Below are 19813 nucleotides of genomic sequence, written 5' to 3' on the forward strand. Positions count from 1 at the left end.
TAAATATGGCAGCCTCCATATACCTTTTGCTTCAAGTTCCCTTTAGGCTGGTTTCACAGTGGGACGTAAAAGTCCCACGTTACAGCAGCCAGTAACGCAGCCTAACTCACAGCACTGTAAAATCAATTGTGCTGTTCACAGTGCCCACTTTGCGTTACATAGTAAAGCAGCACGTTTAAACAAAGTGCTGCATGCTGTACGCTATACTGGGCTAAGCAGCGTTAGACTGCTTGCACATGCTCAGTAATGTTGGAGGAGGAGGTCTCCCCTCCTCCTCTGCAGCCAGCCACATGGCTAATTAATATTCATTGCACTGCAGAGACTTGTGGTAGGACTGTAGTGTTGTCCGGATCATGAACGAATCGTTCATTTGATCTGGCTCTTTTTTGTGAGTCGAATCATCTGGATCATCACAATGAAAGATTTGGTTCACAGTGGATGTCTGTCTGGAAGAAACAGGAACATACAGAATGTACAGTGCAGGGAAAGTCCTGTCCTGCTAGTCATTTCACCCAGTCTGCTTCCCTAGTAAAATGATTCAAATGATTCGGTTCAAAGATCCGGTTATTTTCATTGATCCAATTCAAATGATCCGAATCCTTAAAAAGATCCAGACTTCCTATCACTAACCTGGAGCGGCTGCTTTGAGAGCTGCATAATGCAGCTCAATCTGACGTCCAACTTCAACACCACCATACGTTGCGTTAGGGGCACGTTATGCGACCACAACGTCCCCTAAAATGCAATGTCTTAGTGTGTAAGTAGCCTGAAAGAGGATCTGTATCTAAAAAATTGCCCCTGGGGGGTACTCACCTCGGGAGGGGAAAGCCTCTGGATCCTATCGAGGCTTCCCCTGTCCTCCTCCATCCCAGGGTGGCAGCGATAGAGCTCCTTGAACGGTGGGGTTGTAAATATTTACCTTCCCGGCTCCAGCGCAGGCGCAGTAGCAGCAGCACTCGGCTCGGAGATAGGCGGAAATAGCCGATCCCAGTCGGGGCCGCTCTACAGCGCTGGCGCAAGTCTCCTGTGCCGTAGAGCAGACCCAATTGAGATTGGCTATTTCCACCTATTTCCGAGCGGAGAGCCACAACAACGCCCCCGCTGGAACAGGGAAAGGTAAATATTGCATAGCCTGACAAATTGTTGGCTGTGCATTCCATGGGCTGCAGCGAGACCGCCGTGGGACAGAGGCTTCCCCCTACCAAGGTGAGCACCCCCCAGGGGAATTTTTTTTCAATACAGAGTCTCTTTAAGAATTCAAAGTGACAGGTCAACGTTTTAAAGTGTGGTCTTTTTTTTTTTTTTTTTTTTTTTTAATAGATAGACCCTCTAAAGAGACAAAGGTGCTGTGGACAGCAGGTTGTCTCTTGTGCTTTTATTTTGGTACAATCTAGTAAAGTGGCATGCATTACATTTCCGCCTGTACATTAGTTTACCATATCGTATTTATTCAGTGTTCTAGGAGTTCATAGTTCTTTTTGGGGGGTGGAACTGCAAAAATGACCAAAGGAGTTCATAAGTGTACTGTAGCCTTGGAGACAAGCATTAAGGAACCAGATTTAGCATCAAAATAACCTGCTTAGTAATTTGCAGCTAAATGCCCTCTTTCTGCAGTACTTTATATGACATGCTTACATTATGCTGTTGGAACAGATGTATGGAAATTTCCAATTTACCCTAAAACTGGAAACACGCTGTACACACTTATTGTAATAAAAATTTTCCACCGTTCAATCTCAGCCTCTGAGTGGCTGAACATTTTGAACTCCAGAGTGCTTTTTACAGAATTTTCTATTTTCAGATTAGATTATCTCTGTAATTAGTTTTAGGGTCATTCTGACTTGCCGGCAATGTTTGGTCTAAAAGCTGGCTGTTTTATTTAATAATGTGCATCCATGTTCTAGATTCAGTGTCTCTCGGCATTACAGCATGTACCTTTTTATGAAAGACATGATTACCAAATACCCCCCATTAAAGTTAACATCCTCTCAAGTGCCCCTTGAGTCATACATAGTTTAGTAGCACTACATAATTGTATAATAATGCTTTCTACACATTATCTTTTGCTTATAGCAATCCTGAACTGCGATAAAATATCAAAGTTAGATACTTAACTCATTAGTGAAATGCCTCTGGATAGTTCAAAGGCTTCTTAGATTCTTGTTCAGCCCACCTGGGTCCTTCTTTATCTTCTGGCCAGGAGTGCGGCCATGAACGAGGCCATACGCATTGCATACAGTCCATGCATGCCCAGTGCAGGGGAGTGCTCTTGCATGTTTTTTCCCTTCTGTGCATGAGCGTTTCCCTCTGTTGGGCATGCCCAGACCTTACTCGCACATGCCCAGTGTGGGTGTGCTTATTCATAGCCATGCTCCCAGCTAGAAGAAGCCTATTAGATCCACCGAGTTGAATAGGTATAAGAGGGACCCTCTGAAGCATATGCAATAAAAGTAAATTTACTGATATTCTACTATAAACAATTGTTCAAAAATGGAAGCGCCAGATATGGATAAAATAGTTTTAAAGAGTTTAAAAAGGGGGGGGGGGGGATGGGGTAGTGGTGGACTTACCTCCCACAGTTATTCACTGAAAAATATCTTTATTCAAATAGACTTCAAAGTAATAGCAACGCGTTTCACAGGCAACATCCTGCTTCATCAGGCAGTATATGGTGCTTGTAAAGATCCAGCCAGGAATGAGCACCAGCCAGGATGTCGCCCATGAAATGCGTTGCTATTACTTTCAATTTTAATAAAGATATTTTTCAGTGAATAAATTATCGTGTGTCTACTTGTGGGAGGTAAGTCCACCACCACTACCCCCCCCCCAACCCCCCGCCCCCCCTCTACACGTTTTTTAACTATTTTATGCTTATTTGCCATCTCCGTTTTGAGCAATTATGTATCCTGAGTGTCCACCCCTGGTGGAGGGGTGTTACCCCCGTTCTTCTACTTCTACTGAGAGCGACATTTTTAACCAGTGTGGGGTTGGGTCTAATCTCCCCAACTGCCTACTGAGTGGTTATCAGAGGTAACCCACCTTTGTGAGTATATTCTCATATATTTACTCTTTTGACCAATTGGTTTGACATATTGCACTATTGGGGATCTTGTGTCTTGTGTCTGACACCCCCCCCCCCCCCCCCCCACACACACACACACACAGAGACACCCTACCTGATGCCTAATCCTAAACACTAAAAATCTATTAACCCTTCGCACTCTCGCATGCAAATGTTCAAACAAATGCATTCACAGATTCACTCATCCAGGCACAACTGTTATCCCTACAGCTAAGTTAAAAGCCGGGGTTTTAGTTCAAAGAAGAATGCATTCTTATGCTTAGTCACCTATACTGTGCAGAAGTACCAAGGTAAACATAGGTGTCCTAACTCTGGCCCTGTAACATGCATAGTGCAGACATGCAAACACATTCATTGCATCAAACCTATCTAGGGATTAGGAGCACACATCCTGACGTCCTCTCCTGGGACAGACAGCGCATCCTACCAATCGCACAAGGGAGCTAACGTTATGCGTCCATGTGCACCATGCGCATACACCAGCACAAACTGTGTGCATGCTGACAAACACATACAGGGGAAGGAGGGAGTGCACTGGATTAGACCCTAGCCACAGGGGTCAGTAACAAGAAAAAAATACATATATCCAGGCACATCGCCTCTAGTTATATTTTTTTAACCCTAAACACTACTCCCCCCTTCCCCACGACTCACCTTAGCCCCCTCCCAACCGCCAATCACCACCCTGCTGCACAAATAAAGCATACAACTGAATTTTTTGGGCACCACCATAGGCACTCATTGAAATTTGGGTGCCCAAATTTCATCTTAATGCCACTATTTCAATGGGCGGCTATGGCGGCACCAAAATTCCACCGATAGCAGGCGCCAAAACTTCCTTCTGCTGCCTCTGGCCTATATTTTTTTGCATTTTTTTTTACAAGAGAATTGAAGATGGCAGCCTCCATATTCCTTTCACTTCAAGTTCCCTTTAAACTAGTAGCATTGGAGTCATCTGTGCTCCTCTTTCCACTTTGCAGGCCCAAAGTGATATAAGCATGCATGCCGATGTCTGTATCTGTATTAAATAATCTTACAGTGGTAGGATCAAGCCTGGATCTCAGCCTGCCCCCAATGCCTGTGGCCTGCATTAGTTTACTTAGCTCTTAAATCTCCTGAAACAAGTGAGGTAATGAAGCTGCACACTGCACAGCCAATGGAGTCAGCAGTTTTTCCCCAGTGACAACACCGCATAACTGTGTCTCTTATGGAGGTCTTTGTTTTGTGCTGATCCCCTGAGCCAGGGCAAACAATAAGCAGCTTCAGCTGACAGTATAGGCTCCCCTTCTGCTGAAAGACCACGCTCCTCATTCGCTTTTGTCACAATATCAGCTGTGGCCTCACAGGTATCCTTTCATTCAACTTAGACCACTCCTTTGAAAAGTTACAAAGAATGTTTGGTGCAAGCAAATTCATGGCATATATATTAGCAGGGAGGGGGTCTGGCTCAACACCAACAACAAGCAACTCTCAGTGGCTCAGTCACAGCGACAGTGTGAGTAATACTCTTCGTGTGGTGTCCTTCTATGTGCGTTTATAAGGGAGCAGCTCTAATGCTTGCTTATCATCGGCTGTATATTTATAGTATACCATACGTGACGCAGGTATATATAACGGGCAGGGGTCATATGGGTCACATACATCTGTAGTATATATGCACACTGTACATCCTGCATGGGTATAAATATGTACTAATATGATATATAATGCATAGTTATCATACATACACACTATATACTGTACACAGAAACACACTAGATGTATAATGCAATACTTTTGGAATACACACACATCCACACACTAGGTAAATGATGCAATATTTTTGGTTTATACACACGCACACACTAAATATACTATGTGATGCAATATTTTTGGAATGCACACGCACACTATGTAATGTAGCATTTATGGAACACACACGCACTATGTAATGCAAAATCTTGGAGTACACATATAAACGAGATTGAAACACGATGGAAACCCCGGTGCTGTGTCCCCCCAGTGTAAAATGTGCCCCCCCTCCAAGTGCCCTGTGCAGTATACTTTACCTGACGGTGTCCGCCGCTGGCTCCGTGCTCCGTCCTCCATCCACATATGATGTCATACACACGTCTGTTATACCGGCAGTGGCGTAGCAATAGGGGTTGCAGAGGTAGCGACCGCATCGGGGCCCTTGGGCCAAGGGCCCCTCCCTCAGGCACAATATTAGCTCTCTATTGGCCCTGTGTTGGTAATAATCACTTCTATAGATGCTTTAAATAGTAGTCCCCTACTTGCACCCATTACACTGTTGTCCTTGGCAGGTTTTGGTGCGCGGTATCAATTGTTATGTATAAAGTACTTGGGGGGGCCCCATGCAAAACTTGCACCAGGGCCCATAGCTCCTTAGCTACGCCACTGTATACTGGCAACCATGGGGCCACCAGCTGGTAAAGTATAGTGCATGAGGCACCTGCAGGTACATTTTACCTTGGGGAATCAGCGTTGGGGCGGCAAGGTGGTGGATTCCCGAGAGATTTACTGTATGTTTCTTCAACCCTTTCCACTCGTATGTCCCGCATAGCGGGACACCGTGAATTCTGCGTTGCACTCGTATGTCCCGCCATGCGGGACATCCCTGCAGCGGCGGTTTGCAGTGCATCGGGACCGCCGCAAACCGCCGATCACCATGTGACTGTTTGTGGGCATGTATTACTACACGCCCACACTGTCAGTGCCCCCCAGCCCAATACCTCTTGTCCCCCATCAGCGCTAGAAGGAAGTGACTGGTTTTTTTTTTAAATAAGAAGTAGTTGCTGGTTCATTTTTGCAGATTCCATTCTGCAAAAAAAAAGGAAAAATAATTTCAGATTAAATTTTTTTTCTTGAAGATTCCCTGCAAATAATGAATGGCATCCTATGGGATGCACTGGGGGAGGGTGTAAATAGTAGCCAGTATTTTATTGCTAATCTGCCCAATTGAAATACCAACAATTGCATTGTGTGTAGGGACAGTAAGACCCCGGGTGGCGGGCATAAAACCATCTATTATTGTGAAACTTGCTCATGCAGGCCCTAATTACACCCAGGGAACTGTTTTTCAATTTACCATACCTTGGCTTTCTCCTCTGCTACAAGCCAATAGAAGATGCCAAACTGTCCAAATAAGGTATCAAATCAAACGTTATAATGTGTTCTTTAAAATAAGATATTCCATGGTACGGTGTTATGTTCCATGTTTAAATGGGAGAGAGAGTAAGAGGGAGAGCGCATTTCTTAAAAAAACTCAGCAGAAACGACTTCCTTTAGTAAAGAACTCCAAATGGAAAGGGTTAAGGGGCAACTAAGGATCGATTGCTATACAGATATGATGTTAAGCCCTCTGCCAAGCAGCTCATTTAAAAAAAAAAACAAAAACACATACTCTTCATTCCCCCTATTTAAAGGTTAGGGTCCTTTTCCACTAGGGTCATTTTGAATAGAAAATCGGATTGCGCCCATTTTCCGAATACAAAAGCATCACAATTAACATGCAAATTGCTGTGCTGTTTTTTCACTAGTGCAATTTGTTTTTCCCTGAATCGCATGATTTTTGGTGTGTTGGAGCTTCTATACTTTGCATTGTGCAGGAAAATTGCATACTAATCATGTAGCTAGCAAGGAAAATGAGCAGCGCTACTTAAAAACAGACTAGTGCCTACCTGCAAAAGAGTGCAAGCCCCACTTGTGGGGTCGAATACACACCGAGCATACACATGACCTGTCTACCACTAGAGGAGGATGTTAGTTTCCATTAACAGCTTGCATGCAACCTATTAAGTACTCGTCCCTCCCACTGCGAAGAAGTCAATCCTCCATGGGAGGGGCCTAACACTAACTAAATCCTAACCTATGTATATGCATAGCCTGGGTGCGGCTAATCAAATAAAATCGAAAATTGAAAATTGCGCAAAAGGTGGATCAGCGCTACACCAGGCCGCCTCCGAATGGCCTCCATCAGAGATGCGCTGAGCCCCCCCAGGAACCACAAACGCACCTCGAACCCAAACAGAAGCTCCGCACACACACCAAAAGCACGGCTGTCAAGTGGGAGCAGCTGACCAAAAACGAATTACATTAGTACATAGCAAGGAAAATGAGCAGCGCTACTTAAAAACAGACTAGTGCCTACCTGCAAAAGAGTGCAAGCCCCACTTGTGGGGTCGAATACACACCGAGCATACACATGACCTGTCTACCACTAGAGGAGGATGTTAGTTTCCTGTAACAGCTTGCATGCAACCTATTAAGTACTCGTCCCTCCCACTGCGAAGAAGTGTAGCTAAGCAAATTTTCTTGGCAATTTTTTTTTCTCCTGTCAGAAATGTTAAAAACACAGTAATCACACCGTACACCTGATGGGTTTCAACGCAATCGCTGCAAAATTACGTTAGTGAAAATGGATGGAAACGCAATCGCATTGCAATGAGATTGCACATGCAACCGCATTTTCTAGTGGAAAAGGCCCATATATATAAAAAAAATACTAAATATGTAAATAAATATAATCTTTGGGCATACTGCAGGCCTGAAATTCTTAGGAAGCAATCACACTTGTGTCTGCGGGAGCCGCAAGAGTACCCCGCAAGCGTTTTGCCGCATGATATGTGCGTTTTGTGTGCTTTTTTTTTTTTAACATGTGGGTTTTTTTTTTTACTGTGGCCAGTGCTTTCAATGAGGAAAAATAGTGCAGGTTGTGTCTTATTATTAAATGTTATGCAGAATCACAGATGCCTCCTGAAAACGCTGACAAGTCATTACAGTAAAAGAGTTTTTGCATTGTGCTGCTGAAATGCACTAGTGCGATTGCTCACCTGTTACCTTTATGCTGGGAACACACAATGCAATTTCCCGTCTGATTGGCGGGAATCAGGCAATTATTTCCAAAAGGTCCAAAAAAGATTTATACAAAGATGCTGGCCAGCCTCCCTGCTCACCGTACACTTCTTTGGCAGTTGGATGGAGCAACTGCCATTCACTCAGTGCTTTTAAAAATAAAGAAAACCCCAATGAGAAGATGGGCTAGTCCAAAATCTGTCGGCAATGTCAGATTTCTACTACTTACAGTAAGTGACAGCAACATAGGAGAAAATTAATTTATGGCTCATTCTACTTTGGAACAAGCGTACTTCTTATTTGTATGTGTTTACATGTATTTTAAATTTTAAGATTTTTGCGACAGAGGTCCTTTAAGCAGCTGCCTAGGTTGCTTTATGAGTGCTTAAGGCTTAAGCATGTAGGTGAACTACAAATACCTTTGATGTACGCCGTCTCACATTCATTAACAGTGATAGAAATCATTGCAGATACTTTGAAGATTTCCAAAGATGTCTCACAGTGGAGCACAAGGAAGCATCGGCAGCCACTCTACGCTGGGTCTGCAGAATTACAGGGTAAGTACTATTCAACTTAGCTATGCTATTACATTTCAGGCCTTGTTACATATTCCCTAGAACTATATAGGAATATTCTGTACAAAAGTATCTTCTTTACAAAATTATTTAGTGTCAGTAATCTTTAACCACTTGAGGACTGTATGCTTACACCCCCCTAGTGACCAGGCTATTTTTTTCAATTTAGGCCACTGCAGCTTTAAGGCCTTGCTGCAGGGCTGTACAACTTAGCACACACGTGATCACCCCCCCCCCCCCTTTCTGCCCACCAACAGAGGTTTCGTTGGTTGACTCTGATTGCTCCCACAATTTTTGGTTTATTTTTTAAATAAATCTGCCTATTTTTATTATAATTTTTGTATCCCTGCCCCCCCCTGCCAGCCTATGACAGCGGTCGGCTGTCACACGGCTGTCCCCAGTACAGAGCTGCCTTAGATCGCAGCGCTGTACTGTGTAAATAGACGTTAGGCGTTCCTGGGGCTGCCGCCGCGTTCACACCCATCGGCGTGACGCAGTCGTTATCTAGTTAAATGCTGTTTTTCCCTTGCTTATAATATAGTTTAACAGCACCTTTTCTGCCACTGAAAACCAGTGAATCATGGGATAAGTTTATATTGACCTACAGAAGCTTTTTTCACACCCTGGCTTTATTAACAGGGGTAAGTTTAACAAAAGAGAGCTAGAGTTGTATGTGGAAAAAGCCCTAAAGTGAACCTGTACTAAGAGGGATATAGCGACTGCTACACTTACTGCCTTTCAAGCTATACCATTTGCCTATTTGTCATGCTGATCATTTTGTCTTCAACTGTGTCTGAATCACACATGTAATATGACCATGCAGCTAATATGGACAAACTTAAAGTGGACCTGAACTCAGAACTTTCTCTTTGCTCTAAAAGATAAGCAAACGTATAATAGCCTTTAGAAAGGAAAGGAAAGAAAAACATTTCTTTGTTACAGCTGATACAAAACCTGCAATAAACCTGTAGGGTGTCTACTTCCTGCTTTCATGGAAGCAGACATAGGGTTAACATCCTGTGTTTACAAATTAGCTGCTCTGCCAAGGCAGCCAGCTGACACAGCTGAGAGATCAAATTCAAGTTGTGACTAGTCACAGGTAAGAGAGAATTAGACAAGCTAAACTCTCTAAATACATACAAGGTACATTTCTATATGTTTTCCTTCTGTCCTGTGCAAGAGTTCAGATCCACTTTAAGTCAAAGCACCTGATCTACATACTTGTTCTGGGTCTGTAGCCTAAAGTATTAGAAGCAGAGGATAAGCAGGACAGCCAGGCAACCTGCATTGTTTAAAGGGAATAAGTATGTCAGCCTCCATATCTCTCTCGCTGCTAGTTCACGTTTGAAGCTCAAAAGGGGTCCAGAGAATTTGAATTAAAGCAACCTGTATTAGGGCCCTTTTCCACTAGAGCGATTGCGTTTGCTGAATCGCAAAAGCGCAAATCACTAGCGATTTTAAAATAGCTAGGGTTTGCTAAATAACATAGGAATCGCGGTAGGTTATTTCCACTACCACAATTCGATTTTTACACAAACGCAATCACGCGGCAGAGTGATTATTGCCACGATTTTGCAATGCCCTGCAGTGCATAGCAAAATCGCAAACGCTATCACCAGGAAAAAAAGGATTTTGCTGAATCGCAATCGCTAGCGTTTAGCACTAACGCTAGCGATTGCAAGTGGAAAAGGGCCCTTAGCCAGTAGGGATTAGCATTTCTGTCAAATAGTGGATCTCAAAACACCATAAAACACGATAAAATGACACTTAAATAAAAACGAATAAACTTTATGAAGAAACAAAGTGTAAAGTAGCCATTGAAATCAAAGGCTTGACACAAAGTTGTACATACAGGTACTAAACATAAACAATCTAACTTTGAGCTACACTCTGAGTGATTCCAAGAAGTCAAGGGACTTTCAGTATGGCCTGAAACACACCAGAGGAGTTTTTCTGAGCGTTTTGAGTTTTTAAATCTGCTGCTAAGGTTATCCTATGTGTCTGTGCACACTGGAGCAATGAGGTTTTGTAAAAAACCCCATAGCATTACATTGGGAAGAGCTTTTAGAGGTTTCAAAACCTCTTCCCAATGTAATGCTATGGGGTTTTTTTACAAAACCTCATTGCTCCAGTGTGCACAGACACATAGGATAACATTAGCAGCAGATTTAAAAACTCAAAACGCTCAGAAAAACTCCTCTGGTGTGTTTCAGGCCTATGAGAGTACAAGTAGTTAGATATCATAGTCCGTCTACTCTAGGAGATTTACATACATACCATAAATGAACATAACAACAACTTATAAATAGTATACACATATATTGTACTGAAAGAGCCATAGCTTAGTTGTCTTATTTTAGTTTCACAGATGTCTAGATATGCATCATAAATACCATCAAACGATTCCAGGAACTAAAGAAGAGGGGGAAGGTGGAGACAATTGAGAGCCCACTACTGTAGTATGTTTAATATAGGATGAATATAGGTTTATTCCAGATATTTTGTTGGTATACACCTGCTTCTTCTGAATTTTTGTTTTAAATACATACAAGGCATAAGCCCTGCAGTTTACACTGGAGCCAAAAGAAAATAATAATCACCAGAATTAATTTGGGAAAGGCCCTCTTAGTGTATGAATTTAAGTCAAAGGCCCTTTCAATTCATGTTTTCTCCTAATTATTCTCCTAGGTGATATTTTCACAATTTATGATTAAAATGTCTTTAAAGCCACCAGTGAGCGAAAATGTATTTTTGACAATAATTCTTCATGAAATGCAGCTGACGGTCCTGTTTCACCTACATTATGGTACGTCTTCATTTGCAGAGTGCCGAAAAGTTGTTTTAAGAAGATGAAAAATGATTTCCTAGGAGAAAACTTAGGAGAAACAGTGAATTTAATAAGGGTTAAAGGCTCATTATATAAACTTGATTGACTCAAATAGTTAGAGTTAACTTAAGCCAGGGGTTTATAATAAAGGATGATCATGGATCAAGAGAATTATAAATAATCTATTTTATGGTGGCAAAGTGGATGGAGGGCTACACAGACAATGACAAGCAGCCAATAGGCAAAACCTAGACACTGTATTCTCTTTAATAAATATATTGTCCTTGAAGCTGCAAGGCTCCAAATAGATAATGACTTGGCTTGATGAGTGTATTAAACCTGTGCAGCTGACAGATGACGGTTTTAACATTTTTAAATGATGTTATTACTATTGGATGCCCAATCCAATATCACAGGAAGAAGCTATACATATAGCATGCACTACAAAAGCTAAAGTGAACATCCAGAGGGAGGGGATAAGAAGCTCTGAGATTTTTAACTTATTTCTGGATTCCATCTAGGAAGCTTTCTTCTCATTTCCTTGTACCACTGATGAGGTCACTAGTAACAGGAAGTGAGGTAAAATATCCTGTAGGGAACATGTAAAAAAGTAAACAGCATGAAAATGCCTGCGAGCGCTCAAGAGGTTTTCATTTCAGTAAGAATTCAAGCAACTTTCACCAGAGGATGGATATAAATCTCCTTTAAATGCTGAATCTCTATATTTAGCGATGAGCTTTGATTTGTGTTCCAGCTGATCTGCTACGAGTATGAAAACTTCCAAGGCCGCAGAGTAGAGCTCAGCGCTGAGTGCAGGAATCTGTGCGACCGTGGATTCGACCATGTTAAATCCATTCGAGTGGAGTGTGGACCGTAAGTGACGTTACACAGAGCACCATGCAATGCCATTACCCTCCCCCCAGATTATATCACCTTCTACAGACTATAGAAATAGCCATATATTTACATTGATATTGATTGACGTATATCAATAAAAATTAAAAATTTAATCAGATTTCTTACTCAAATAAAAAAAAACTTTTGATTATTGTTCACAATTGATTATTTCTATTGAATTGCAGTAAAATCAAAACATGACATTTCTGTATTGTGTGTGGCTAGCCACATTGCTATTTACAACAAAAAACAAACCTCAATCAGACGAAATCATATATAACACATCTTATTATATAGCTTTGGTGTATTATTTTGATTTAAATTTTTTGTGTAAGGATTGTTAGTCTGTTTGTCAAAAATAGATGCAAACATTTGTGTATGACTTATTGAAACTCTCAATAAAAAAATGATGACAAAAAAAGCTACCTAGCTGGCATCTCAGTATTTGATTATCTCTGACGTGACATACTTTGATTTCACAGCTGGGTTGCTTATGAGCAGAAGGACTTCATTGGTGAGATGTTCATTCTGGAGAAAGGAGAATACCCTCGCTGGGACTCTTGGTCCAACTGCTTCCGGGCTGACAGGATCATATCCCTGAGACCAGTCCGTATGGTAAGATACACCACTGATTTGTAATAAAGAGATACATCTCATTTGTCAGCAGATAACTATAGCAGACATCTGTACCGTAGAAGAAAATAACTTAATATATATGTTTCTCGTAAGGCATTCCATTCTTTGTTTCCTCACAGGTTTGCCTTCAATTTTGCAGCAATTTTTGTACTATTATTTTCAAGAAAAAAAATGAATAAAAGTGATCAAATGATATATCCTCGAATATAAGTCGACCTCCTGTATAAGTCGAATCCAATATTTGACCCTCTTAAGCTGGATTTTTTTTATTGACTCAAGGATAAGACTATCTGGAGTTATTGGCTCCTCTATCGGCAAGGTGGTGTATGTGAACAGCAGCCCCCCTTTATGGATGCAAAGTCAATAATCAGTTATAGTTGTATTATCGGTAGGAGAGCAGTTTAGGGGCAACAAATGTTCAGAGCCACAAGGAATTATTTCTCTGTATGATCCTCTACTGACAATGCAATAATGTTTTTAATTGCAAACCTAATTTCTTACAGGACGTCCAAGATTACAAAATCTCCCTGTTTGAATGTACTAACTTTGAGGGCAGGAAAATGGAGGTCTGTGATGAAGATATCCCCAGCCTGTGGTCCTACGGATTCCAGGACAGAGTTGCCAGTATACAGGTTCTCGGAGGAACGTAAGTACATTACATTATACTTTTTTTTTTATGAAAGTTTTTTTTTCAACATTTGCGCTGTATTATGCAGTCAGTCTAGATCACACATGTCTAACTCAAGCCTGCAGGCCAAATCTAACCCACAGAGTCGTCAAATTTGGCACACTCCACACTTTGCATTATGTTTGGCCCATTCTGGACCACCAGGGAAGCTATATTAGAGGTGAAGTCATATGGTGGAGGGAGTGTGAAAGCACTAGACACCAGGGTACTGTATAGGGGAGGGGGAACTAGACACCAGGAAGTGTATCGAAGAGGGAAGGGAACACTAGACTATAGGGAATTGTGTAGGGGAGGGAGGAGGTATTAGACACTATGGAACTGTATAGGGACAAAAGGAGGATCCATTAGACACCAGGGAATTTTATAATGGATGGTGGTGGTTGGCCCGCAACTTGGTTCCAGTGTTTAATTTTGGCTCACTGTGTATTTGAGTTTTACACCCCTGGTCTAGATGCAGCTCATATCATTACCATTACATAACAGACAGTTCAGATGCCCAGCCCAGTGTATGCATGCGGCTGAAGAAGTACAGCAGCAGGCAGGCCCGCCATCAGGGGGGTACAGCTGTGACTTCCGTCACGGGCCCGGGGCGGGCCCAGGGCCCGCAGCCTCGGGCCCCCCCCAGGCATTAACCTCCTGACTGTCCTCTTCCCGCCGCCCCTCCCCCAAAGGCTGCCGCTGTTAATACCTTAGCAGCGGCCGCTCTCCCCTCTCCGGTGTGTGTTGTACTTATTCCAGCAGCATCTCCCGGCTGCTGTATGTGATGCCGGCGGGAAGCAGGGCTCGGTTCCCATAGTAACGGCGATACACGTCGCCGCTACAGGAAGCCGCTGCCCTGCTTCCTGCCGTATCACATACAGCAGCCAGGAGATGCTGCTGGAATAAGTACACGCGCTGGAGAGGGGAGAGCAGCCGCTGTTAAGGTAAGAACAGCGGCGGGGACGAGCGGGGGGCACCACCTACCCATACTGGGGCACTATACTGGCTATACTGGGGCACTATACTGGCGCGCTATACTGGGGCACTATACTGGCTATACTGGAGCACTATACTGGCTATACTGGGGCACTATACTGGGGCACTATACTGGCTATACTGGGGCACTATACTGGCTATACTGGGGCACTATACTGGCGCGCTATACTGGGGCACTGTACTGGGGCACTAGCTATACTGGGGCGCTATACTGGGGCACTAGCTATACTGGGGCACTTTACTGGCTATACTGGGGCACTATACTGGCTATACTGGGGCACTAGCTATACTGGGGCACTATACTGGCGCGCTATACTGGGGCACTATACTGGGGCACTATACTGGGGCACTGTACTGGGGCACTATACTAGCTATACTGGGGCACTATACTGGCTATACTGGGGCACTATACTGGCTATACTGGGGCACTATACTGGCGCGCTATTCTGGGGCACTGTACTGGGGCACTATACTGGCTATACTGGGGAACTATACTAGCTATACTGGGGCACTATACTGGCTATACTGGGGCACTATACTGGCTATACTGGGGCACTATACTGGTGCGCTATACTGGGGCACTGTACTGGCTATACTGGGGCACTATACTAGCTATACTGGGGCACTATACTGGGTATACTGGGGCACTATACTGGCACGCTATACTGGGGCACTATACTAGCTATACTGGGGAACTATACTGACTATACTGGGGCACTATACTGGCTATACTGGGGCACTATACTGGCGCGCTATACTGGGGCACTATACTGGGGCACTATACTGGGGCACTATACTGGCTATACTGGGGCACTATACTAGCTATACTGGGGCACTATACTGGCTATACTGGGGCACTATACTGGATATACTGGGGCACTATACTAGCACGCTATACTGGGGCACTGTACTGGCTATACTGGGGCACTATACTAGCTATACTGGGGCACTATACTGGCGCGCTATACTGGCTATACTGGGGCACTGTACTGGGACACTATACTAGTTATACTGGGGCACTATACTGGCTATACTGGGGCACTGTACTGGCTATACTGGGGTGGCTAGAGGGCGTGCACTGCACAGCAGTCTGTAGAGGGGCCCAGGCTTGATGTTGTGTGAGGGTCCCCAAAATTTCTGATGGCGGCCCTGGCAGCAGGTCTTATTCAGCTATCCAGATATAGAATAAGGCATTGTAAAATATATTCTCTCTGATATGCAAGTTAAGCACTTTATGAAATAAGACTAATTCTGCTTTGTATGAAAAGCTGACGAGGCACTGCTGAGAATCTGCTGAACATTAGAGATGCGGAAGAACAATAAACATTTATTATTAATTGCTTTTTTCAGCTACTACAATGCCCCGTAATGCCTCTTTACAGAAAATAGGCTGAGATAACTGGAGCTAAGTGATGGGACGTGGGTAAAACACACAAATGGACCGCCTGTGTAAGCAGCCTCAACCAATCAGCTCTCAGAGTCGGGGCTGATTCCTGTCTCAATTGTGCCCCTCAGAACCCCACAACATGGTGACCGCTGTGCCCACTGGCTCGTGGAGCGGAGCTGGAATTCTTCCTGTGTAGCAATTGCTGTCTCATATCTATGACACCATCTAGTGGCATTTTGAGACAGCAGTAGTTGCACAGGAAGTATCCTGCACTAGCACTGGCACATGGTTCTGCTCTACAAGCTGGTGAGCGCAGTGGTCACCATGTTGTGGGTTCTAATGGGAATAATTGAGACAAGAAGCATCCCTGAACATTGCACCAGTGCTGCTAACACGCTGCTCACTCCACAAGTCGGAGGTACTTTATAACAGCGCTCAACCTGTTGCAGGGGTCTAAGGGGCATGAACACATCAGGAAGGCAGCTGGCAAGTGTAGGATCGCTGCTCTATGACCCATACACTCCACTGCCAACACACATCCATACACTCCACTGCCCATACACATACACTGCCTGACTTGTGTATGAGCCTAAGTAATAACTTTTCAGCACATTTTTTATGGGGAAAAATTTAGCTTGTACGCAAGTATATACAGTAATGTTTTTTAAACCACCAGCAAACAAGAAATAAACTAAAAATAATTTGCTAGTACCTTTTCACCTACTTTTTGATATTTTTTTTAGCTGCAAAGTGCTGAAATGGTATTTTAAAGAAAATATGAAAAATTATCTCCTAGGAGAAAACTTTTTCTCCTGACTTTTCTCCTAGGTGATATGTTTACATCTTGTCAATTAAATGCCTTTTAATCCCCTAGAAAGCAAGAAAATACTCCAAATAATTTGTAATTTTTCACCTTGTTTTTGGTGCTTTTTTAATTGCAGAGTGTTGAAAACTTATTTAAACAGAAGATTAAAAATGATCACCTAGGACAAAAGTCAGGATAAAAATGTATTTGCATATGGGCCCATCTCCTGAGTTTTCTCCTTGGTGACATTTCCACGCCTTATCAATGAAATACCTTTTAAACCACCAGTAATTTTATTAGTACTTTTTTCACCTACTTTTTGGTACTTTTTCACTTTAAAACTACTTTTAAAGAGAAGATGAAACATTAAAACTTAGAACAAAACATGAATTGAATAAGGGCCATAGAACAATATGCAATTCAATTTTTCTCCTAAGTTTTCTCCTATATGATATTTTTTCATATTATCTCTAATATAACTTTTCAGCATTTCACAATTGAAAAAGTACCAAAAGTAGTAGAAAAGGTACTATCATAATTATTTTGTGTATTGTCTTGCTTGCTGGGGTGTTAAAAGGCATTTTATTGACAAGATGAGAAAAAATCAAATTGGAGAAAACTAAGGAGAAAAAGTGAATTGCATATGTGTCAGAAGAGTTCAATAAGTGATATAAATGGCCCATATGCAATTACATTTTTTTCCTGAGTTTTCTCCTAGGAGATAATTTTCAACTTCTAATAACTCTCCAGCATTTTGTAATCGAAAAAGTAGGAAATAGTACTATTCAAAGTATTTTGGGTATTTCCTTACTTGCTGATGGCTTAAAAGGCATTTTATTGGCAAGGTGTGAAAATATCACTTAGAAGAAAATTCAGGAGAAAAAGCTAATTTCATATGGGCCATAATCTGTAAGTACAGTTAGGGGCTGCACTGTCCAGGCAATACTTGCCTGGTTAACCTGTCTCAAGACAGCACACTTCTCCCCGGTGGACATAATAACGGTAAGCAAGGCCAGGATAGTGGACAGTTCATGCAATAATCAAGCACTGTTCTTACATTAAAAAAGCAATGCATAATACATTCAAATACAAAAACATGTAAAAATTAAATTGTTTTAGGAGTCTGACCAGAAGGTATATGCACGATTATCTAATGAGAGACCAATGAAATGTTTGTTCCTAGATGGGTTGGATACCAATATCCTGGATACAGAGGATACCAATACTTAATGGAGTATGGACCATACAAGCACTGGAACAACTGGGGAGCCAACCAGCCCCAGATTCAGTCTGTCCGCAGAGTGAAGGACATGCAGTGGTACAAGAGAGGAAACTTTGAAGTTGGCAACTAAAAAAGCATTGAGGACAAGACACTGAACCCTACTCTCAAAACAAAGGGACTTGTTTCTTTTTAATCTTAATACTATTGTCTGTTTATTGGCAGGAGAGAGGACATCCTCGCATTACTTGTTGGTGTCCAAGGTCATATTTATTTACTGAGGTCTTTTTCTCAGGCTTCGTGAAAGTCTAGGTGCAACCAGATGGTCCAAGGATAGAGAAGTTTACTGACTCACATCACATTCTCCTAGCTGCTACACAAAAACACAACTGTTTACATTGCTGCTGCTTCTGTTGTGTATTCCAGAGAAACGTGGCAAGTTCTCCTTATATCTATAGAAAACCTTGCTGCATCTCTAAAGGGAATAGTGGTGATGTTGAGCATACCACCTATCCACTAAAACCACACTGGCTTCGCCATAGGTTTTCGTTCTTCCCTAGTTACTCTAGGGTAGGATGGCCTGGAGCATGACTGATCAGTTTCAAAGCTTTGCAGAACTTCTGATGCGACCATCTGAAGTGAGGATTCAGGAAGAGGTGAGGGATGATATGAAAGAGCATGAAAGAAAGAACTTCAGACATCAACTAGCATCTTGCAAAGCTGATCTGACGCTCCAAAGTCATCTGAGCCCAGAAATAGCAGAGCCTAGCCTAACTATAGCAGAGTGTTACCTAACTATATTCAGACAGAAGGCCTTCCTATGGACAGTGCTTAATCAGTTAACAGCTTCCATATCGCTGATACAATATTGTAGAGTTGACATGCATTAAACATGCAGAGCCTGATTTGTTAAGACAGGTCCACAGAATACTGGCAAAGTATTGGAGATGCTGCCCTGAGTGGCCTACCAGAATCTTTGTTTCACTGAAGAGCTGAATTCTAATTGGTTGCTCTTGGTAACTACTCTAATTTTGCTCCAGTTGTCTATGCACTTGCCTTAAGAAATCATTGCTGGGCCATATAGGCCCTGGTCAGTTAATATAGCTTTAGCATCATCATGTCTTGCTATATGATAGATGTGCCAGCAATTATCGAACTGTCAATCAAGCTCGAGTCTTGTAGGGTTTTCCACAAGCGGGAAAGAATTCACAGATGAATATCCGTCACATCTGCTCTGCATTCTGTTTGTAAGCTGTTAATCCATTAAACCTCAGAAATGGACACCAGGAAAGCAGGAAAGTCTTCTCTCCCACAATATCATAAGGAAAACTCAGATACACATGCTTCTGTCAAGGGTGGGAACAAATGGGCACTGTCATCTTTCTCAGGGAGAAACAAGTCTTGTTTTCTTACACTCAAACCTCAGCCAGTGAATGCACAGCATGAAAGTGTTCTCTGTTCCTTTCCAAAGCACTGTCCTTCCAGTCACAACTCCACCCAATCCACCGATGTGTGTCAGACTCTTTGCAGTAAAATGGAAATAAAAACAATGTAACTAATATCTTGTCTGTTGAGTTTTTTTTCACTTATGTAGATTTGAAAGGGGCATAATGTACACCTTTAGTTTACAGTGTGAAGGCAGCAGGGCCCACAAATAAAGTGTTATCTACGGTCACAGATATAGAATATTATGGCTTGGGGCCAAAATGAGGCCAGAACGCAAGACGATATTTTCTACTACAATTTGTTTTAATTATATTTAGTGTTGCTGCTGTGTTCAGGTTAAGATTACATTTGTAAGAAACATTCTAAAACATCCAAATCCCTAAAGGGGGTTGTAATATCCAAAAATAAAAAATAGTTGGTGC

General features: G+C 42.5%; 1 protein-coding gene across 1 annotated transcript; it reads left to right on the plus strand.

The window, feature by feature from the left end:
- The first annotated feature begins 4477 nt into the window (after window positions 1-4477).
- On the plus strand, window positions 4478-19504 carry LOC137547007 (beta-crystallin B1-like). Its single transcript, XM_068270107.1, has 6 exons — window positions 4478-4577; window positions 8407-8493; window positions 12093-12211; window positions 12718-12850; window positions 13375-13517; window positions 17910-19504. Exons 2-6 carry the CDS (start codon window positions 8428-8430, stop codon window positions 18076-18078), a joined length of 630 nt encoding a protein of 209 aa, XP_068126208.1. The 5' UTR covers window positions 4478-4577; window positions 8407-8427; the 3' UTR covers window positions 18079-19504.
- Window positions 19505-19813: the final 309 nt, after the last annotated feature.

This window comes from Hyperolius riggenbachi, chromosome 2 (genome assembly GCF_040937935.1).
Source record: "Hyperolius riggenbachi isolate aHypRig1 chromosome 2, aHypRig1.pri, whole genome shotgun sequence".
Lineage (NCBI taxonomy): Eukaryota > Metazoa > Chordata > Amphibia > Anura > Hyperoliidae > Hyperolius > Hyperolius riggenbachi.